This window comes from Mobula birostris, chromosome 8 (assembly GCF_030028105.1).
Source record: "Mobula birostris isolate sMobBir1 chromosome 8, sMobBir1.hap1, whole genome shotgun sequence".
NCBI classification, from domain to species: domain Eukaryota; kingdom Metazoa; phylum Chordata; class Chondrichthyes; order Myliobatiformes; family Myliobatidae; genus Mobula; species Mobula birostris.
The window spans coordinates 49255220-49274972 of NC_092377.1; the positions used below are offsets into that span (position 1 = coordinate 49255220).

The 19753-nt window shown below is 41.8% G+C and overlaps 1 protein-coding gene across 2 annotated transcripts in view; it reads right to left on the reverse strand.

Annotated features, from left to right (window-relative positions):
- vash2 (vasohibin 2) overlaps positions 1–19753 on the reverse strand; it is a 135057-nt gene that overhangs the window by 62241 nt on the left and 53063 nt on the right. For both annotated transcript variants that reach the window (XM_072265156.1, XM_072265155.1), the window contains exon 4: positions 13653–13727. In XM_072265156.1, coding sequence (XP_072121257.1) covers positions 13653–13727 — 75 coding nt within the window. The remainder of the gene's footprint in view (positions 1–13652; positions 13728–19753) is intronic.

Sequence of the window (19753 nt, forward strand, 5' to 3'; positions counted from 1 at the left end):
TCATCCAAATTATTTGACCCATCGGCAGCCAATCAGACCAGGCTCCCTTATTCTCACTCTTTGCCTCCCACCAATCAGTCAATGCTTTAACAATGCTAATATCTTTCCTGTAATACCACGGGCTCTCATCTTGTTAAGAAGCCTCATGTGTGGCAACATGTCAAAGGCCTTCTGAAAATTGAAGTACACAACATCAACTTTTGTCTATCCTGTTTGTTATTCCCTCAAAGAATTCCAACAGATTAGTCAGGCAAGATTTTCCATTGAGGAAACCATGCTGACTTTGGACGATTTTATCATGTTCCTCCAAATACCCCAAAACCACATCTTTAACAATCGATTCCAACATCTTCCCAAACACTGAGACGTGGCGAACTGCCCTATGATGCCCTTTCTTCTCTGCCTCTCTCCATTTTTGATGAGTGGGGTGACATATGTGATTTTCCGGTCCTCCAGAGCCAAACCAGAATCTATTGAATCTTGAAAGACCATTAGTAATGCTTCCACAATCACTTCAGCCACCTCTTTCAGAACTCTGGGGTGTAGTCCATCTGGTCCAGGTGATTTATATACCTTCAGACCTATCAGTTTCCCAATCATCTTCTCCCTAGTAAAAGCAAGTACACTTACTTCTGTCCCATGACACTCTCGAACCTCTGGCATTCTGTTAATATTTTTCTACGGTGAAGACTGATGTAAAATACTTAATCAGCTTGTCCGCCATTTCCTTGTCCCCCATTAGTACTTCTCCAGCGGTCCAATATCTACTCTCTCTTTTACTCCTTATGTATCTGAAAAGCTTCTTGGTATCCTCCTTGATATTTTTGGCAAGCTTATCTTCGTCCTGATGAGGGGTTTCGGCTGAAACGTTGACTTTTTACTCTTTTCCATAGATGCTGCCTGGTCTGCTGAGTTCCTCCAGCATTTTGTGTGTGTTGCTTTACCTTCATATTTCTTCTTTCCCCCTCCCCCCTCACATATCGCTTTTTTTAGTTGCCTTCTGTTGGTTTTTAAAAGTTTCCCAATCCTCTAACTTCCCATTAATTTTTGCTCTGTTATATGCCCTCTCTTGCCTTTATGTTGGCTTTCACTTCCCTTGTCAGCCACAGCTGCATTATCCTGCCTTTAGAATACTTCATTTTTGAGATGTATTGCTCCCGGAAACTCTAGCCATCACTGCTCTGCTGTCATCCCTGCTAGTGTTCCCTCCCAATCAACTTTGCCAGCTCCTCTCTCATGCCTTAGTAATTCCCTTTACTCCACTGTAATACCAAGACAACTGACTTTAGGTTCTCCTTCTCAAATTGCAAGGTGAAATCTATCGTATTAGTCATAGTCACAGTCATAGTCATACTTTATTGATCCCGGGGGAAATTGGTTTTCGTTACAGTTGCTCCATAAATAATAAATAGTAATAGAACCATAAATAGTTAAATAGTAATATGTAAATTAGGCCAGTAAATTATGAAATAAGTCCAGGACCAGCCTATTGGCTCAGGATGTCTGACCCTCCAAGGGAGGAGTTGTAAAGTTTGATGGCCACAGGCAGGAATGACTTCCTATGACGCTCTGTGCTGCATCTCGGAGGAATGAGTCTCTGGCTGAATGCACTCCTGTGCCCACCCAGTACATTATATAGTGGATGGGAGACATTGACCAAGATGGCATACAACTTAGACAACATCTTCTTTTCAGACACCACCGTGAGAGAGTCCAGTTCCATCCCCACAACATCACTGGCCTTACGAATGAGTTTGTTGATTCTGTTGGTGTCTGCTACCCTCAGCCTGCTGCCTCAGCACACAACAGCAAACATGATAGCACTGGCCATCACAGACTCGTAGAACATCCTCAGCATCATCCGGCAGATGTTAAAAGACCTCAGTCTCCTCAGGAAATAGAGACGGCTCTGATCCTTCTTGTAGACAGCCTCAGTGTTCTTAGACCAGTCCAGTTTATTGTCAATTCGTATCCCCAGGTATTTGTAATCCTCCACCATGTCCACTCTGACCCCCTGGATGGAAACAGGGGTCACCGGTACCTTAGCTCTCCTCAGGTCTACCACCAGCTCCTTAGTCTTTTTCACATTAAGCTGCAGATAATTCTGCTCACACCATGTGACAAAGTTTCCTACCGTAGCCCTGTACTCAACCTTGCTGGTGCATCTAACTATGGCAGAGTCATCCGAAAACTTCTGAAGATGACAAGACTCTGTGCAGTAGTTGAAGTCCGAGGTGTAAATGGTGAACAGAAAGGGAGACAAGACAGTCCCCTGTGGAGCCCCAGTGCTCACTGCTTATGATCACTGTCTCCTAAGGGTTCCTTTACCTTAAGCTTCTTAATCAAATCCAGTTCATGACACAGCACCCAATCCAGAATAGCTGATCTCCTATTGGGCTCCACCACAAGCTGCTCCAAAAACCAACTTGTAGGCATTCTACAAATTCTCTCTTTTGGGATCCAGCACAAACCTGATTTTCCCAATCCACCTGCATATTGATAACCCCCACGTATTGTAATATTGCCTTTTTGACATGCCTTTTCTATCTCTCACTGTAATTTGTAGCCCATATCCTGGCTACTGTTCGGAGGCCTGTATCTAACTCCCATCAGATTCTTTTTACCCTTGCAGTTTCTTTGCTCTACCCACAAGGATTCTACATCTACCGATCCTATGTCACCCGTATCTAATGACTTAATTTCATTTTTTTTTTTTTACCAACAAAGCCACACCACACTCACTGCCTACCTGCCTGTCCAATCAATACAATATGCATCCTTGGAGGTTAAACTCCCAACTATATTGCCTTTCAGCCACGACTCAGTGATGCGCGCAATGTCATACCGGCCAATCGGTACCTGCACCACAAGATCATCTACCTTATTCAGTATACTGCATGCATTCAATTATAACACCTTCAGTCCTGTATCTGTCACCCTTTTTGATTTTGTCCCCCTTTTACACTGCAACTTTACCCTATCTGCCTGATTTTCCTGGCAGTCTCTCGACACACTGCCTCTGGTTGTAAACTAACAGTCCTGTCCTCACTCAATTTATGGAACAGTATTACAAAATGCAACCACGATTTATGCCAGGTATAGTTAAAGTTACAGCTATGCTTCACTTCTGATCGCCATTGATCAGGGCTCTTTATAGCACTAACTTTGTCATTGCTGCCTTAATGTCAAAGGTATCCTTCACACCTGTTTATTCCAGATTTCATGTCAATTTTTCAAGAAGATTTCATTCATTTGCTCCATGCCATTTGTATGTTCCACGTGCTTCCATGAAGCAAATACAAGATGCAGTTGCGCTTCTGCAGGCAGCCATGTTTGACGAGGGCATGGCTCCAGTTCCTCTTGAGTGGAGGTAAAAAGCTTTGGTGAGTTTGAATAATCCCGTGCAGACAAGAGACTGCAGATGCTGGAGTCTGTGGGAGGAATTCAGAGGATTGACAAGAACCTGTGTGGAGGAAAGGAGTTATCAATGTTTCAGGTCAAAATCCAGCATCAAGACTGAGAGTGGAGAGACAAGATGGCCAGTACAAAGAGGAGAAGGGCAGTGCCGAGGAAAGACTCCGAGGTGGACTAAGATGACAGGCAGGTACTGCCAGGTAGGGGAGGTGAGTGGGATTTGGAAAACAGTGCCAGGTAAATGATAGAGGAAGGCGGACAAGGAGAAAGACGAAAAAGCACAAAAACATAACAGATGGAGTAGTATTGGGGGCGGGGGGGGGGGGTTTCCTTTCTCATCCTTCCCCTTTGCTTTAAACTGGCCCTCATCTCTCCAATCTCTGTCCTGATGCACGGTTTCAACTTGAAATATTGACAATTCCTTTCCTTCCCCCAGACCCTACTTGACCTGCCGAGTTCCTCCAGCATATTGTTTGTTGCGTTCAAAAAAAAGGCAAATCTAATTGTTGGTACTGCTCTCTGGATTTCGCAGAGTAGTCATGAGAGGGGAAATATTTAAGCACATTCTCAAAGAAAAAATGCAGCATCCCAAAAAACTTCTGTAAGTCTCTGACCCATGTGTGGTCGGTACCTGGAACCCACGGCTGAGGGTGGTAGGGGAGGCTGATAAAATAGGGACATTTAAGAGAGTCTTAGGTAGGATGGAAGAAAAATGGAGGACTACAGGCTGCTTGGGAGGAATGGGCTTGCTTGTTTGTGGAGCATGTTTATACAGGTTGGCACAACATCGTGGGCTGAAAGGCACATGCTGATTTCTACTGGTCTGTGTTCTATGGACTGTGCTCAAATTGGGACAAAGCTTTTGGGGTGTTATTGAGAACCTGGGGCCCAACTACACAGAAGCCTAGTACAAGCAGCAGATGAAGCACACCACCGGGCAAATTAGCCACACACATACATTCTCCATCCACAGGACAAGCTAAAAGGAGCAAGACGTATGTAATTCTATACAAATATAATGACAGAAATAAGGACGCCTAACCGTATAGGAGCTTTATTTGATCTTGCTTTTTCTGCCAGTGAAGTACACGAGGTACAATATGCGCTGCCCAACAAAGTTTTCAAAGTCTCTGGTCAGTATTCTCTCAGAGGTGTCTGCAGACCAAAATAGAAACATAGAAAACCTAGAGCACAAAACAGGCCCTTCGGCCCACAATGCTGTGCCGAACATGAACTTACTTTAGAAATTACCTAGGGTTACCTATAGCCCCCGATTTTTCTAAGCTCCATGTACCTATCCAGGAGTCACTTAAAAGACCCTATTGTATCTGCCCCAACCACAGTTACTGGCAACCCATTCCACGCACTCACCACTCTCTGTGTAAAAGCTTACCCCTGATATCTCTGTGCCTACTTCCAAGCACCTTAAAACTGTGCCATTTCAGCCCTGGGAAAAAGCCTCTGACTACTCACATGATCAATGCCTCTCATCATCTTATACACCTCCATCAGGTCACCTCTCATCCTCCGCTGCTCCGAGGAGAAAAGGCTGTGTTCACTCAACCTATTCTCATGAGGCACGCTCCCCAATCCAGGCAATATTCTTGTAAATCTCCTTTCTATAGTTTCCACATCCTTCCTGCAGTGAGGTGACCAGAACTGAGCACAATACCCTATGTAGGGTCTGACCAGGGTCCTATACAGCTGTAATATTACCTCTTGGCTCTTGAACTCAGTCCCACGGATGATGAAGTCCAATGCACCGTATGCCTACTTAACCACACAGTCACCCTGCACAGCAGCTTTGAGTGTCCTATGGATTCGGACCCCAAGATCCCTCTGATCCTCCACACTCCCAAGAGTCTTACCATTAATACTATATTCTACCATCATATTTGACCTACCAAAATGAACAACCTCACATTTATCTGGGTTGAACTTCATCTGCCACTTCTCAGCTCAGTCTTGCATCCAATCGATGTCCCGCTGTAACCTCTGACAGCCCTCCACACTATCCACAACATCCTCAACCTTTGTGTCATCAGAAAATTTACTAACCCATTCCTCCACTTCCTCATCTCCGCCATTTATAAAAATCACAAAGAGAAGGGGTCCCAGAACAGATCCCTGAGGCACACCACTGGTCACCGACCTCCATGCAGAATATAACCCGTCTACAACTACACTTTGCCCTCTGTGGGCAAGCCAATTCTAGATCCACGAAGCAAGATCCCCTTAGATCCCATGCCTCCTTACTTTCTCAATAAGCCTTGCATGGGGTACCTTGTCAAATGCCTTGCTGAAATCCATATATACTACATCCACTGCTAAATGGACATGGAAGCTTTGGACACTACCTCACTTTTTTTAATATATAGAATTTCTGTTTTTGCACATTTAAAAAAATCTATTCAATATACTGTATGTAATTGATTTACTTGTTTGTTTACTTATTATTTTTTCCTCTCTCTCTGCTAGATTATGTATTGCATTGAACCGCTGCTGATAAGTTAACAAATTTCATGTCACATGCCGGTGATAATAAACCTGATTCTGATTCTACCTTCATCAAGGTGTTTAGTCATATCCACAAAACATTCAGTCAAGCTAGTAAGGCACAACCTGCCTTTGACAAAGCCATGCTGACTATTCCTAATCATATTATGCCTCTCCAAATGTTCATAAATCCTGCTTCTCAGGATCTTCTCCATCAACTTACCAACCACTGAAGTAAGACTCATTGGTCTATAATTTCCTGGGCTATCCCAACTCCCTTTCTTGAACAAGGGAACAACATCTGCAACCCTCCAATCCTCCGGAACCTCTCCCATCCCCATTGATGGTGCAAAGATCATTGCCAGACGCTCAGCAATCTCCTCCCTTGCCTCCCACAGTAGCCTGGGGTATATCTTATCTGGTCCCGGACTTATCCAACTTGATGCTTTTCAAAAGCTCCAGAACATCCTCTTTCTTAATGTCTATATGCTCAAGCTTTTCAATCTGCTGTAAGTCATCCCTACAATCACCAAGATCCTTTTCTGTAGTGAATACTGAAGCAAAGTATTCATTAAGTACCTCCGCTATCTCTTCTGGTTCCATACACATTTTCCCACTGTCGCACTTGATTGGTCCTATTCCCTCATGTTTCATCCTCTTGCTCTTCACATACTTGTAGAATGCCTTGGGGCTTTCCTTAATCCTGCCTGCCAAGCCCTCTAACATCACCTAGCTTTTTGAACCTTTCATAAGCTTTCCTTTTCTCCTTGACTAGATTTTCAACAGCCTTTGTACACCACGGTTACTGTACCCTACCATCTTTTCCCTGTCTCATTGGAACTTACCTATGCAGAACACCATGCAAATATCCCCTGAACATTTGCCACATTTCTGCCCTATATTTCTCTGAGAACATCTGTTCCCATTTATGCTTCCAAGATCCTGTCTGAGAGCTTCATATTTCCCCTTTCCCTCGGGATCAATAAAGTATGACTATGACTCTGACTTACTCTAATTAAACACTTTCCTAATTTGTCTGTTTCTATCCCTCTGCAACACTATGGTAAAGGAGACAGAATTGTGATCACTATCTCCAAAATGCTCTCCCACTGTGAGATCTGACACCTGACCAGGTTCATTTCCCAATACCAGATCAAGTACAGCCTCTCCTCTTGTAAGCTTATCTACATATTGTGTCAGGAAACTTTCTTGAACACACCTAACAAACTCCACCCCATCTAAACCCCTTGCTCTACGGAGATGCCAATCAATAGCGGGGAAATTAAAATCTCCCACCACGACAACCCTATTATTATTGCATCTTTCCAGAATCTGTCTCCCTATCTGCCCGTCAATGTCCCTGTTACTATTGGGTGGTCTATAAGAAACACCCAGTAGAGTTATTGACTCCTTCCTGTTCGTAACTTCCACCCACAGAGACTCCGTAGACAATTCCTCCATGACTTCCTCCTTTTCTGCAGCCGTGAAACTATCTCTGATCAGCAGTGCCACGTCCCCACCTGTTTTGCCTCCCTCCCTGTTCTTTCTGAAACATCTAAAATCTGGCACTCTAAGTAGCCATTCCTGCCCCTGAACCATCCAAGTCTCTGTAATGGCCACAACATCATAGCTCCAAGTACCGATCCACGCTCTAAGCTCATCCACTTTGTTCATGATACTCTTTGCATTAAAATAGACACATCTCAAACCATCAGTCTGAGCATATCCCTTCTCTATCACCTGCTTATCTTCCCTCTCACACTGTCTACAAGCTTTCTCTATTTGTGAGCCAACCACCCCTTCCTCCATCTCTTCGGTTCGGTTCCCACCCCCTCAGCGATTCTAGTTTAAACTCTCCCCAATAGCCTTGGCAAAACTCCCTGCCAGGATATTGGTCCCCTTCAGATTCGAGTGCCACCCATCCTTTTTGTACAGGTTACACCTTGCCTCAGAAGTGGTCCCAATGATCCAGGAATCTGAATCCCTGCCCCCAATATGTACCAAGACCTCTGACTGTTCACCTTCCCAGTTCAGGATATCGTGGACACGATCAGAAAAATCCCACCCTATCAGAAAATATCTAATTAAAATATTTTTTAAAAAGGCATCCGTTAGTCTTGTGAGACCATGGATCTGCGCCTGGAAAGTCTTCACTCTCCAGGGCGCAGGCCTGGGCAAAGTTGTATGGAAGACCGGCAGTTGCCCATGCTGCACGTCTCCCCTCTCCACGACACCGATGTTGTCCAAGGGAAGGGCAAGGGCCGATACAGCTTGGCACCAGTGTCATCGCAGAGCAATGTGTGGTTAAGTGCCTTGCTCAAGGACACAACACGTTGCCTCGGCTGAGGCTTGAATTCACGACCTTCAGGTCGCTAGTCGAATACTTTAACCACTTGGCCACGTGCCCATTAAAATAAATGCCACAACTTTCTGAGGGGCAAGTACTTTCAATAATGTTTACTTTTACTTCCAATGATTCAATTTTTTTTTGTATTAGAAGATAACTAGAAGATTTTGGAATGTGACATTCTGCCATGGAAAGGATTGGGGAAAAAGAGCCACTTTTGGATTTTAACAAGCTAAGGCCAGGAATGTTTTGATATCTTCCCAGTTTACAGCTATTTAATTATAAATCAACTGCTCATCACTAAAATGAAAGGATTAATTGGGAAAACAACACAATTTTAATATTTTAATTGGTTTAATTTAAAACTGAAGAACAGATACGGTCTTTCATTAAAATGTTCTTGGAATATGGGTACCTAGTTTTATAATAAGAAGTTTTATATGATTTTTGTGGGGTAATATTTAATGACTGTAAATACACAGGCACACTGACATAGAGACACAAAACCTTCTTATAGGGTGCTTAGCCTAAATAGACAACCTACAATGCAGCAATCTCGCACTGGAATTGCATAGCAACTCTACCTCAAACGTCCACAGACTCTCTGAACAGCTGTACTGCTATATAACTGCACAGAGTGCATTCCCTACATTCATGAAACAATTATACTTTAAAATTAAATTCATACAGTACAATCTCCTAGGATTACAAATAATCAGATTATAAGAGTTATTGGGAACTACCACAGGATCAGGAGTAACAACATGCTAAAATGAGTAGTAATTACAATTTTTTTGCTCTAATATTGCTAACAGTGGTAACATAAAAACAGCGAAGCTTAACGATAATGCAGTAGATAAACCTCTGCCTATGACAGTAACAAATCCCTGCACTAATCAGGGAACTGTGTTACTTCATCAGCTCTACACATCAAGAAGGACACACTGGCCTTGATGTGGGTGCTGTGCAGAATGATACTATGACTGAAGGCTATTAAAAGTTGTGCAAGTTAGACGTGATCGCTACATCTGATTGAGATGCTCAAGGGAACTGAAAGGATTGAGGGAAAAAAAGGTGTTCCTATAGGAGATGCAGAAATGTAGGGTGGGAAAGGTAAACATCCTGAACAAGTGACTCAAGGGAGCTGTCAGGAGGTATTTTCATGAACAAAGGGTAGTGGATATAAGGAGCTTTTCCAAACAGCATTAGCGACCAAGATAATTAAGATGTTATAAAACTGCTGTTAGGAAGGGTAATGAGGCTTACAGAAACAGGGCTGGCAGGTAGCCATACATGCAGCCCACTGAATGGCCCATTCCTTCTCCAGTGTCACGACGGCTGAGCTCTGTCACGAAGCTGCTGAGGTTGGACCAGTTCATTAGATTTCCTGTCGTACCTTCCTTTCTGCCTAATTCAATGAGATTGCCCTGCAATGCTGAGCCAAGTCTCCTAGTGGTTAGTGTTCAAACAATGATCTTTCATCAGAATGGGAACAAGAAAAATGGGTGTCAAGTTAATGGCCTTTCATCAAAACTTCTTCCAGTCTTGAGACGACTGTCTCCGTTTCCACAGGTGTGACTGTCTGTGGTTTCACAGATATTAACTGACCCCCTCATTTCAAATTTCCTTTTAGGACACAAGACACGACAATAATTTAATACTTTCCAAACAAATTAGTATAGAATAGTTAATTTGCTCAATAATCCATTCTCTCATGGATTGTAGTAAAATGATTCCCCCTCACTGACTTGCTCCGGTTACAACATACCACGAAGGCCACATGTAGCTTAAAGAGAAATTAATCAAACCTATACTGTACCTAATTGATAGACGTTGTAGTTGAAGATTGCAGTTTGCAATAGAACTTAGTTCTGATATTAAATGCTGCATGGGAGATTTCGTAATGGTGCTGAGCCCAAAGTGTACGTCACTAACCACGTAATGTAAATTTCAGGAATTGAATCTTTGCCGTCCTCAAGTACACCCTCTTCTATCAGCAGCAGAGCAAACTACTGGATTCAGCTTTTCTGGTTTCAATGCCAAATCTGTTATTTGTAAACGGTTAAACTCACACATAAGTATAATTGTTGTAAAACCAAGGCTCAAAAGACCTAATAGTATTGGTGCTATCTTCCCTGTGCATTTTCGAGAAAAGCACTTCAACATAAAAGTTGCAAGATTAAGAGAGACATTTGCCTTAATTTGCAAATTGGGGAAGAAGCTATTTAAAATGAAGTGCCCTTGAAAAAAATTTACTATAATTGCAGCCAGACTACAGTCATACAGTTGTACAGCATGGACAGTGCCTCTTTGACCTTATTCATTCATGCTGAACAAGACATTTGCCTGAGCTAGATCTATTTGCCACATTTAGATCACACTTTTTTCTATCCGTGTTCCTGTCTAAATGTTTTGTTAAGGTTTGCAATTGTGCCTATCTCTACCATCTTTCCTCTGGCAACTCGAACCTTATACCAACAACATCTGAAAAATGTGTCTCTCAGATCCTTTTTAAATCTCTCCCTCTCACCGTAAACCTCTGCTCTCCAGTTTTAGATTCCTCTATCCTGGGAAAAAGACCATAACCATTCCCTAGTGATATTCTACACTCTATAAGGTCACCCTTCAGCTTCCTATGCACTGTGGAAAACAAGTCCAGTCTATCCAGCCTCTCCTTGTAACTCAAGCCCTCCAGTCCTGGAAACATGCATGTATATCACAACTACACATTTTTCCAGCTTACATCACATCCAAAATTGCACACTATACTCCAAGGGGTAGTTCCCTGTAAATTCTAATTTGTCCTTGCAGCCCCTTTTAAATGAAGGCATAGCATTTTCTATCTGTTAATTTTTTTGGTACCTGGATAAAGACAACGCAAATATTTCTGCCAAAGCTCCTGCAATTTCTTCTTCAGAATCCACAATGTCCTATGATGCATTTTGTCAGGCCCTTGAAATTATCCACCTTTATGTGCTTTAAGACTGCTGGCACCTCCTCTTTTGTAATGCGGATATGTTCCAAGAAATTGCTATTCATTTCTCTTAATTCCTTGGATTTCAATTACCTTCCCTACAGTAAATACATTTGAAAAATATCTATTTCAAGAACTCACCCATCTACGGCACCAGACAAATGATCACATTGATCCTCAGGGACTAAAACCTATTATTTTCATAGCTACCCTTTTGCTCTGAATATACTTGCAGAACCTCTCATCTACTAAAGCTATTTCAGGTCTCAATTTGCCCTCCTGATTTCCTCCTAAACATATTCCTCCATCTCTCATACTTCAAAGGAGTAGCACCCACCCAGTGCCTATTTCTGTCATACACCTCCTTCAGATTCCTGACTGGAGCCTCAATATCCCTCATCAACCTGCGTTATCTAATCCTGCCAGTCTTGCACTTCATTCCAACAGGAAAATTCTGTCCACGATTTCTTCCTATCTCACTTTTAATAGCCTCTCACTTGGCAGATACTCCTTTACCAGCAAACACCCTCTCCCAATTTACCTTTGTAAGTACCTATCTAAAGCTCTCAAATTTGGCTTGCCTCACTTTAGGACTTCGACTCATGGAGCAGTCCTATATTTTTCCCTGAAAATTTTTTAAACGAATAGAATTTTGGTCACTGGCTCAAAGTATTGCGCTGATTGACACTTCAGTCACTTGCCCTGCTTCATTTTCCACTGTTGCCCCCTCCTCAATAGAGCCATCTGGACATCTACATTTTACTTGAGAAATCATTCTTGGACAATTTAATAACTTCCACCCCAACCATGTATCTTGGACTTTGGCAGTCCCAGTCACTATAAATGAAGATGAGTTCACCATCTATTGCAATCATTTTAGTCGTACAGCTGTCTGCAATTTTACAAATTTCCACGTATCATTGAAAAGTTGGAGCTTAAACATTTAACACCTAAGGTGTTAAAATAATGAATGTGAATGTTCCTCAATTCATTCTTTAACCTGTTCTGTTGCAGAAACATAGAAATCAGCAGTGCCAGTAGTCTGTTCAGGTCTTTGTCCCTCCTCACCATTAAACACAATCATGGCTGATCACCTTCTTCAGTCCTGAGTCCTTAGCATTAACAAATACATCTCGGAAAAAAATAATGATTTGGTCAGCAGCAGCTGGGTGAAGGAGAATTTCACTAGTTCACCATGTGGGGTGAAGATAGTTCTCGTGACTTCAGTTCTAAATGGCAAACATCTCCAAGGCTGCCATCTCTGGTACTAGACTCTTGCCATCAGGAATATCTTCCCAATATGTAGTCTGTCTAGTCCTGTGATCATTTTATATCTTAACCCCTCTCATTTTTCTGTAGTCCTAACCAATTTGATCACTACTTGTACATTCTGTACTGCCACCTCAAGAATCAGTCAAGGAAAGCTCTTTTGAACAGAGCAAGAACATCCTTCCTCAATAAAAAAAACGCACGCACAAACTTTCTGATGTGGCTTCACCAAGGCCCTTCACATCCTTGCAATCAAAGTCAACCAAACATTTGGCTTCCAAATTGCTTGATGCACATGAATACTTGATGTAAGGGGCACCCAGGTCTCACCGCACCCCCTGCTACTTCAAAATCAACCACCTTGTAATTCTTGCAATGCTGATGCAGACTCTCGACCTGAGATGTTGGTTACCGCTTTATTTCAACAGTTGCTGCACAACTTGCTGAGTTCCTCCAGCAGTTTGTTTGCTGTTCCAGATTCCACAGCTGCAATTCCCCATGTCACCAAGGGAAATTCAATACCACCATTAACGTTCTTATAGAAGGCATCTGTAAAATATTATTTTCACTAATAGCATAATCACTATGATTGACGACTTGTTCTGAAGACTTTCAATCAATATGAATTTCAGTAAACGCTTTCAGGAACAAAATAAAATAAAACAAAACAATTAAAGGTTCTAGACTTTGATTTACACAACCACGGAGTTTAAAAATAACTTCTAAATTATGACATCAAGCTAAGAAAATATTAAAGTAATTCTATTTTAGGGGAGAGTGTGTTAAACAGTGCAAGAGAATATTCTGCTTAATTTTTTGTGAATAATCTCCTGTTTTTAAGTGTTCAATTAAAATAAATTCTGTATTTCAAGTGTTAAATTTCAGTCCATCAGCCTTTGTAGCTGGCAGTTGACCCATTTCAAATTATGATAATCTATGAATCCAAATGAAGTCTGCGTAAAAACTTCATATTCCTGGCATCCTGCTTTGAAATTCTCTTTCAGTCTCCTAGCAACAGGAAAGCAGGACATGGGCTTCCTTCTAGTTTAATATCAACGTTCTTCGACACAAACCATGGATTATAAGATATAATGAGCATTTAGCCTATAAAATGACTCACTGAAGCTACATAAATTTATAAAATAAGGATACATTCCAAGAATCACAGCTTCAAGGCATTTAATTGGCAATGATTCACGAGTCATTTCTCTGGCTGTGTCCATCAACCTGAGGAGGGCAGGATAAAGAAAATAATTAATATCAGTAAAACTATAACAGATAAAAACTGTCAAAATGTAGCTGAAAGAAAACTGGGTGCAAATCTGCAGCTTTTCTCTTTTGTCAGAAAGAGGCTAAACAAGCTGCCTGCACAAAATTCCAAGCTGAAATGATAAACAGTTTTCAAAAGGGAACTGACCATGAAAAAGTAACCACTATAATATCTGCACTGTTTCAGTGAAACAGAAAGAAGAACAAGACCTTTCACATCAATAGAATGTTCTACAGTAACTTACAACCAATTAACCGCTTTTGAAATGCTGTCATTCATTCTAAGTGATAAATAATTTTCACACAGCAAGATCTCTTTAACTGGGAATGGGGTTAAGTGATTTTGGCAAACATTGCATAAAATGACAGCCTTTTGTCAACATGAGCAGTCCTCTTTTCTTGAGAGTCAGCATTCACCATTTTGGCATCTTTAAAGTGCTGAAGCTTGCAAATGTTTTAGCTTTGAAAGTGGGACAATATGGGGTAAATCATGGAGTTTTTCTGATTTTATCTTTCAGAGGGACAAAAAGAAGCTTATACTTAACCTGACATTTTCCTGGAAATGATTCAAGATCACAGTGCTTTTTGCTGAAAAATTTTTCCAGTTCAACTCAACAAAATATTTGGAAGGACAAATATTGGGTTACCTTAGGCACACCAAATGCAAACATTTTACAAAAAATTCTCTGAAAATGCTGTTCATTGACTTTAGTTCGGCATTCAATACTGTGATCCCCTCCAAGCTGATCGCCAAACTTCGCCAGCTTGGTCTCAGCTCATCCCTCTGCAGTTGGACCTTGGACTTTCTGACTAATAGACCCCAATCAGTTAAGTTAGACAACCTCTCCTCCTCCACTCTCACCTTGAACACCAGCGTGCCTTAAGGCTGTGTGCTGAGCCCTCTTCTGTACTCTCTTTTCACCTATGACTGCATTCCTGTACATGGTTCTAACTCCATAATGAAGTTCGCAGACGACACCACAGTGGTTGGCCTGATCAGAGGGGATGACGAGACAGCCTACAAGGTCCAGCACCTGGCCGTGTGGTGTGCCGACAACAACCTGGCCCTTAACACCCAGAAGACCAAGGAGATCATTGTGGACTTCAGGTATGCTAGGAGCCACACTCACATCCCCTTCTACATCAATGGAGCTGTAGTGGAGTGTGTATCAAGCTTCAAATTCCTTGGTGTCCACATTTCCGAGGATCTCTCCTGGTCCCTGAACTCCTCCATCCTGATCAAAAAGGTGCAACAGCGCCTTTATTTCCTACAGAGCATGAAGAAAGCTCACCTCTGTCCCATGATACTGACGGACTTTTACCGCTGTACCATTGAGAGCATACTCATCAACTGCATCTCTGTGTGGTATGGCAATTGTCCCATATTGGACTGCAAAGCACTCCAGCATGTGGTGAAAACTGCCCAGTGGATTATCGGCACCCCATTGCCCACCATTGAAAACATCTACCATAATCGCTGCCTGGGCAGGGTGAAAAGCATTATCAAGGATGCATCTCACCCTAATCATGGACTTTTTACTCTCCTCCCATCCGGTAGGCACTACAGGAGCCTCCGCTCCCACACCAGCAGGCACAGGAAGAGCTTCTTCCCTGAGGCTGACCCTGCTGAACCTCACATCACAGCGCTAAACAGTATTGCACCCATATTGTACTATCTCAGTACTTTTATATTTGTGTGCTGTAGCACTTACTTTTTATTCGCAGTTACTTTGTAAATAACACTATTCTTTGCATTTCTGGTCAGATGTTAACTGCATTTCATTGGCTTTGTATCTGTACTTGGCACAATGACAATAAAGTTGAATCTAATCTAATCTAATCTAAATGGTAGCCTAAATTAAATGCTAAATTAAGGTCCTTAAGATTAAAGCTCCAATGATGAACGTTTATATTCATATGAATATGTAAAAGAATCAGATATTATTCAAATGTCAGATAAAACATCTTGCTGTATGACCCTTAAATTCAATCTTGGCTCCAATGATCCTACAATCATCCAGGCCCTATTGTAATGACATTTATATATAATGTTCAGTCAGATATTAAATCAAGCACAAGCTTGTCTCCAAGATGGTGACAAAATAACTTGAAGGAAAGTGGCATCACAGCTTTTTGCCGAGAGTTGTGAATGCAGCCCAGTAAATCATGAAAACCAGCTTTTCCTCCATTAACTCTGCCTAAACTTCGTGCTGCCTTGGGAAAACAAGCAATACGATCAAGTACCCCGCCCACCATGATTATTCTCAATTCTTCCCCCTTCCATCAGAGGATGCATATTAACTGGCAGCTTCTGACCCACTGTTACAATACTCGAATGGATATTATAATGATGAAGATGAACTCCTGATATCTTAATCTACCCTCATCATGGCTTTTGCACTTGCTGTCTACCTGCACTCAGTAACTGTAACACAATATCTTGCATTCTAATGTATTTTCTTTTGTAGTACTTCAACGTACTTGTGTCTAGAATGACCTTTGTGGATGGCGTGGTGGCATGACAGCAAAGTGGTTAGCATGATGCTTTTACAGTGCTAGCAACCTGGGTTCCATTCCACCACTGCCTGCAAGGAGTTTGTATGTTCTCCCTGTGACCACATGGGCTCTCTTTGGTGAGTTAGTTGGTTAATTAGTGACATGGGTGCTTTGGGAGCTGTGGGCAAAAAGATCTGTTACCAGACTCAGTAACTAAATAAATAAATGATTTTCATGCATCTCAGTAGATGTGACAATAATAAACAGATTACATCTAACAACTGTTATGGAAGTTTGCAGACTGAAAATTGACAGCTGTATTACAGCAGTGGACACTTCAAAAAGGAAAGCAGCTTTGGACACCCTGAAAAAAGATGAAAAATAAATTGTATTTTCTTCCTTTGTCATTATTACTTCACCTTAGCTGGCAGAGCCAGCTCTTAGAACTAGACATTGACCTCAGCCACAGCATAAGAGACCTAGTCTGCTACCACTGAATGAAAAAAATTGATTTCACATTTTAAATACACAACCTCCTCGGCTACATGGGTGGTTAATTAACTCTCTTCAACATGAATTAAAAGGGACATTTGTAAAGCATAGCAAAGACTGATCATAAGAGCAACACAGTACAAGTTAGTCTCATCAAATGTCATCATTTTCATCAAAACACTTCACAAGCCTGCAAATCAAACATTTTTAAACAGTGCAGTATTTTGTGACCCCATTTAAATCAATATATAGTTGAAGACAAGTTAAAATTTCTGGTGAAACACTTGCAAAATCCTAACAGAACTGATGGTCTTGCAGTGGCTGATACCATGAAGTCATTACAGATCATTTTAAATATGTGTAAAAGATGTTTAAAAAAAGACAAGTACTGGAAAATAAGTGAATGGCAAAAAAGATACAAAGAATTAAACAATAAACTGCCAGGCTTGGTGGGGGGGGCGGGGGGAGGAGTGGAGTTGGGGAAGACTGTCATAATCCTGTGTGTTGCATTTCCAAGAAAGAGGGAACACAGAGACCCACACTGCAGTGCAATTACTGCTCTCACTTATCACAGTACATAGATACGGAATGATACCTTTGTATCCTATCAAGCTACAGCTGAACTCCTATCACAACTTGATAATATAAATCTCACTGCACAAGTACCAAAATCATTAAAGCTAATGCACAGAATCAAAATGCAATACAAAAGCTGATATTGATCTTATTTCACGAGGCCCAGACAGCAGAAGAACCTTGAGGATTGTATTTCATTAAGTCAGGAGAATATAATGGCCTTGAGGGAATAAAGGTAGAGGATATTACCAAAACAACAACTGAGGCTTACTGGTTAATCTTTGATGAAAGATTAAATAAATATTCTATGCATAACCTAGACTGAGAAGATTGAGCAATGTTCTCATCAATGCAATGGAAGCTTCTGCAGTTATTTGAAACACAAGAGATCCCGCAGTAGCTGGAATTCCAGAGTAACACGCACACAAAATGCTGGCAGAACTCAGCAGGTCAGGCAGCATCTATGGAAGAGAATAAAGAGTCAATTTTTCAGACCGAGCATTTTGTGTGTGTTGCTCTGCAGTTTGTCTCAGGTGACAGTGAGGAGCATTTTAATTCCATTCATGTTCTCTAACCAACCCAATTCAATGGAAACAAAAATGGCACAAATGTACTATATAAAGAATGCAAAATCACTAGGACCAATGAGTATAACATTAGGGAAGATCTATTGCATAAAACTTTTGGTTAGGCAAGTTTAGAAGGTTGTGCGCAATTCTGGCCACCTGCTAGGAGGAGGATGTGGAAGCTTTGGAGAGCGTGCAGGTGAGGTTCACCAGGATGTTGGCTGCATTGGTATATATTAGTTATGGAGAGGCTGAACAAAATTTGATTGCTTTCTCTGGAGCACTGTAAGTCGAGGGACAACCAGATAGAAGTACTGTATATAAAATGATGGGAGGCACTGATGGGATAGACAGTTAAGAGTCTTTTTCCCAGGGTTGAAAATGTCAAATACAGGAGACCATAGGTCAAAGATAAAAGGGGGCAAGTTTAAAAGAAATTTACAAGGCAAGCTTTATCTCCCCCGCCCCTCGCCCCACACACATGGAGGGGTAGGTGCGTAAAATATGTTGACAGGGGAGGTGATAGAAGCAGATACAACAGTAACATTCAAGAGGCACAACGCAGGAACAGGCAGGGAATCAGGGAATAGAGGATAAGGACCATTTGCGGGCAGATGGTATTAGTTTGGATCAGCATTGTGCTCGCATAGGTATGGAGGGCTGAAGGGCCTGTTTTTGTGATGTTCTATATTAATGAACAGTGCAGACATTTTTGGTCATTCGAATAAACATTCATCTTTCATATCTAATAAATATTCACAAGTCGCTTCTGTTACTCCACAAAATAAAACAGATACCTTCGAGGTTTCAAGTTACTTGGCTGAATGCTAAAAAAAAATTCCATTTTCCACCAGGAAACATCAGCTCAGTATATTTGTCCTTTATCATGTAGTATCTTCTTTTCATGTTGATGACCTTGAGATAGGATGGTTGGATCACATGATTAATATTAGCATCAATGAAATCCCTTTAAAGTATGTGTTTTTTATTAGAACAGTCTTTGCGTTAACATTGTATTCTTCGGGTTACAGCTAATGGCTGTTCAGGAAGTTAGTTTGTATTCCTGGTTAGCTCTATGAATAAATTATGTCTGGCTAGCAGGCACCTAATGATCTCAAATGTCTCTCAGTGGGACAATGTTGTCACACACCCTCCCTGCTACACCCATTTCCTTTGTATTCTGCAGCTGTAGTTACCTTCCCGGAACTTACCTTAACTCCTTCCGTCTGAAAGGCAGAGACTTCCACAGTTTTGTTAGACATATCAACCACAGGTAATTTAATGAAAGGCCACAGTGTGGGCAGCAATGTCTCTGGTCTCATTCGGCTGTGCACTGAGCCAGGGCTGTGTGCTCTGCCCACTGCTGACACATGACTGTGTCACAGAACTCAGCTCAAATTTATGGATGACGGACAGTGGGTGGCCTCATCAACAACGATGATGAGTTGGAGTACAAAGAGGGATTGGAGCGGCTAGTGGACTGGTGTGAGAACAACAAACTAAGCCCGAACATGGAGAAGACGAAAGAAATGATTGTGGACTTTAGGATGGTGCAGGAGTACCATCCCCCTCTGCGAATACATAGCCCCACCATAAAGAGAGTTAAATGTATCAAGTTCCTGAGAGCTGACATCATAGATGACTTCCCCTGGTCCCTTAATATCACCTCCCTGAATAAGGAGATTGAGGCAAGAGACTCTCCCTCTCCCCACCATCTTAACTGAATTTTACAGGAGCACCGTGGAGAGCGTCCTGACAACCTGCATCTCCGTCTGGTATGGCAGCACCAGAGCATCAGATCAGAAGTCCCTACAAGGGACAGTGAGAACAGCCGAGAGGATCATAGGGGTCTCC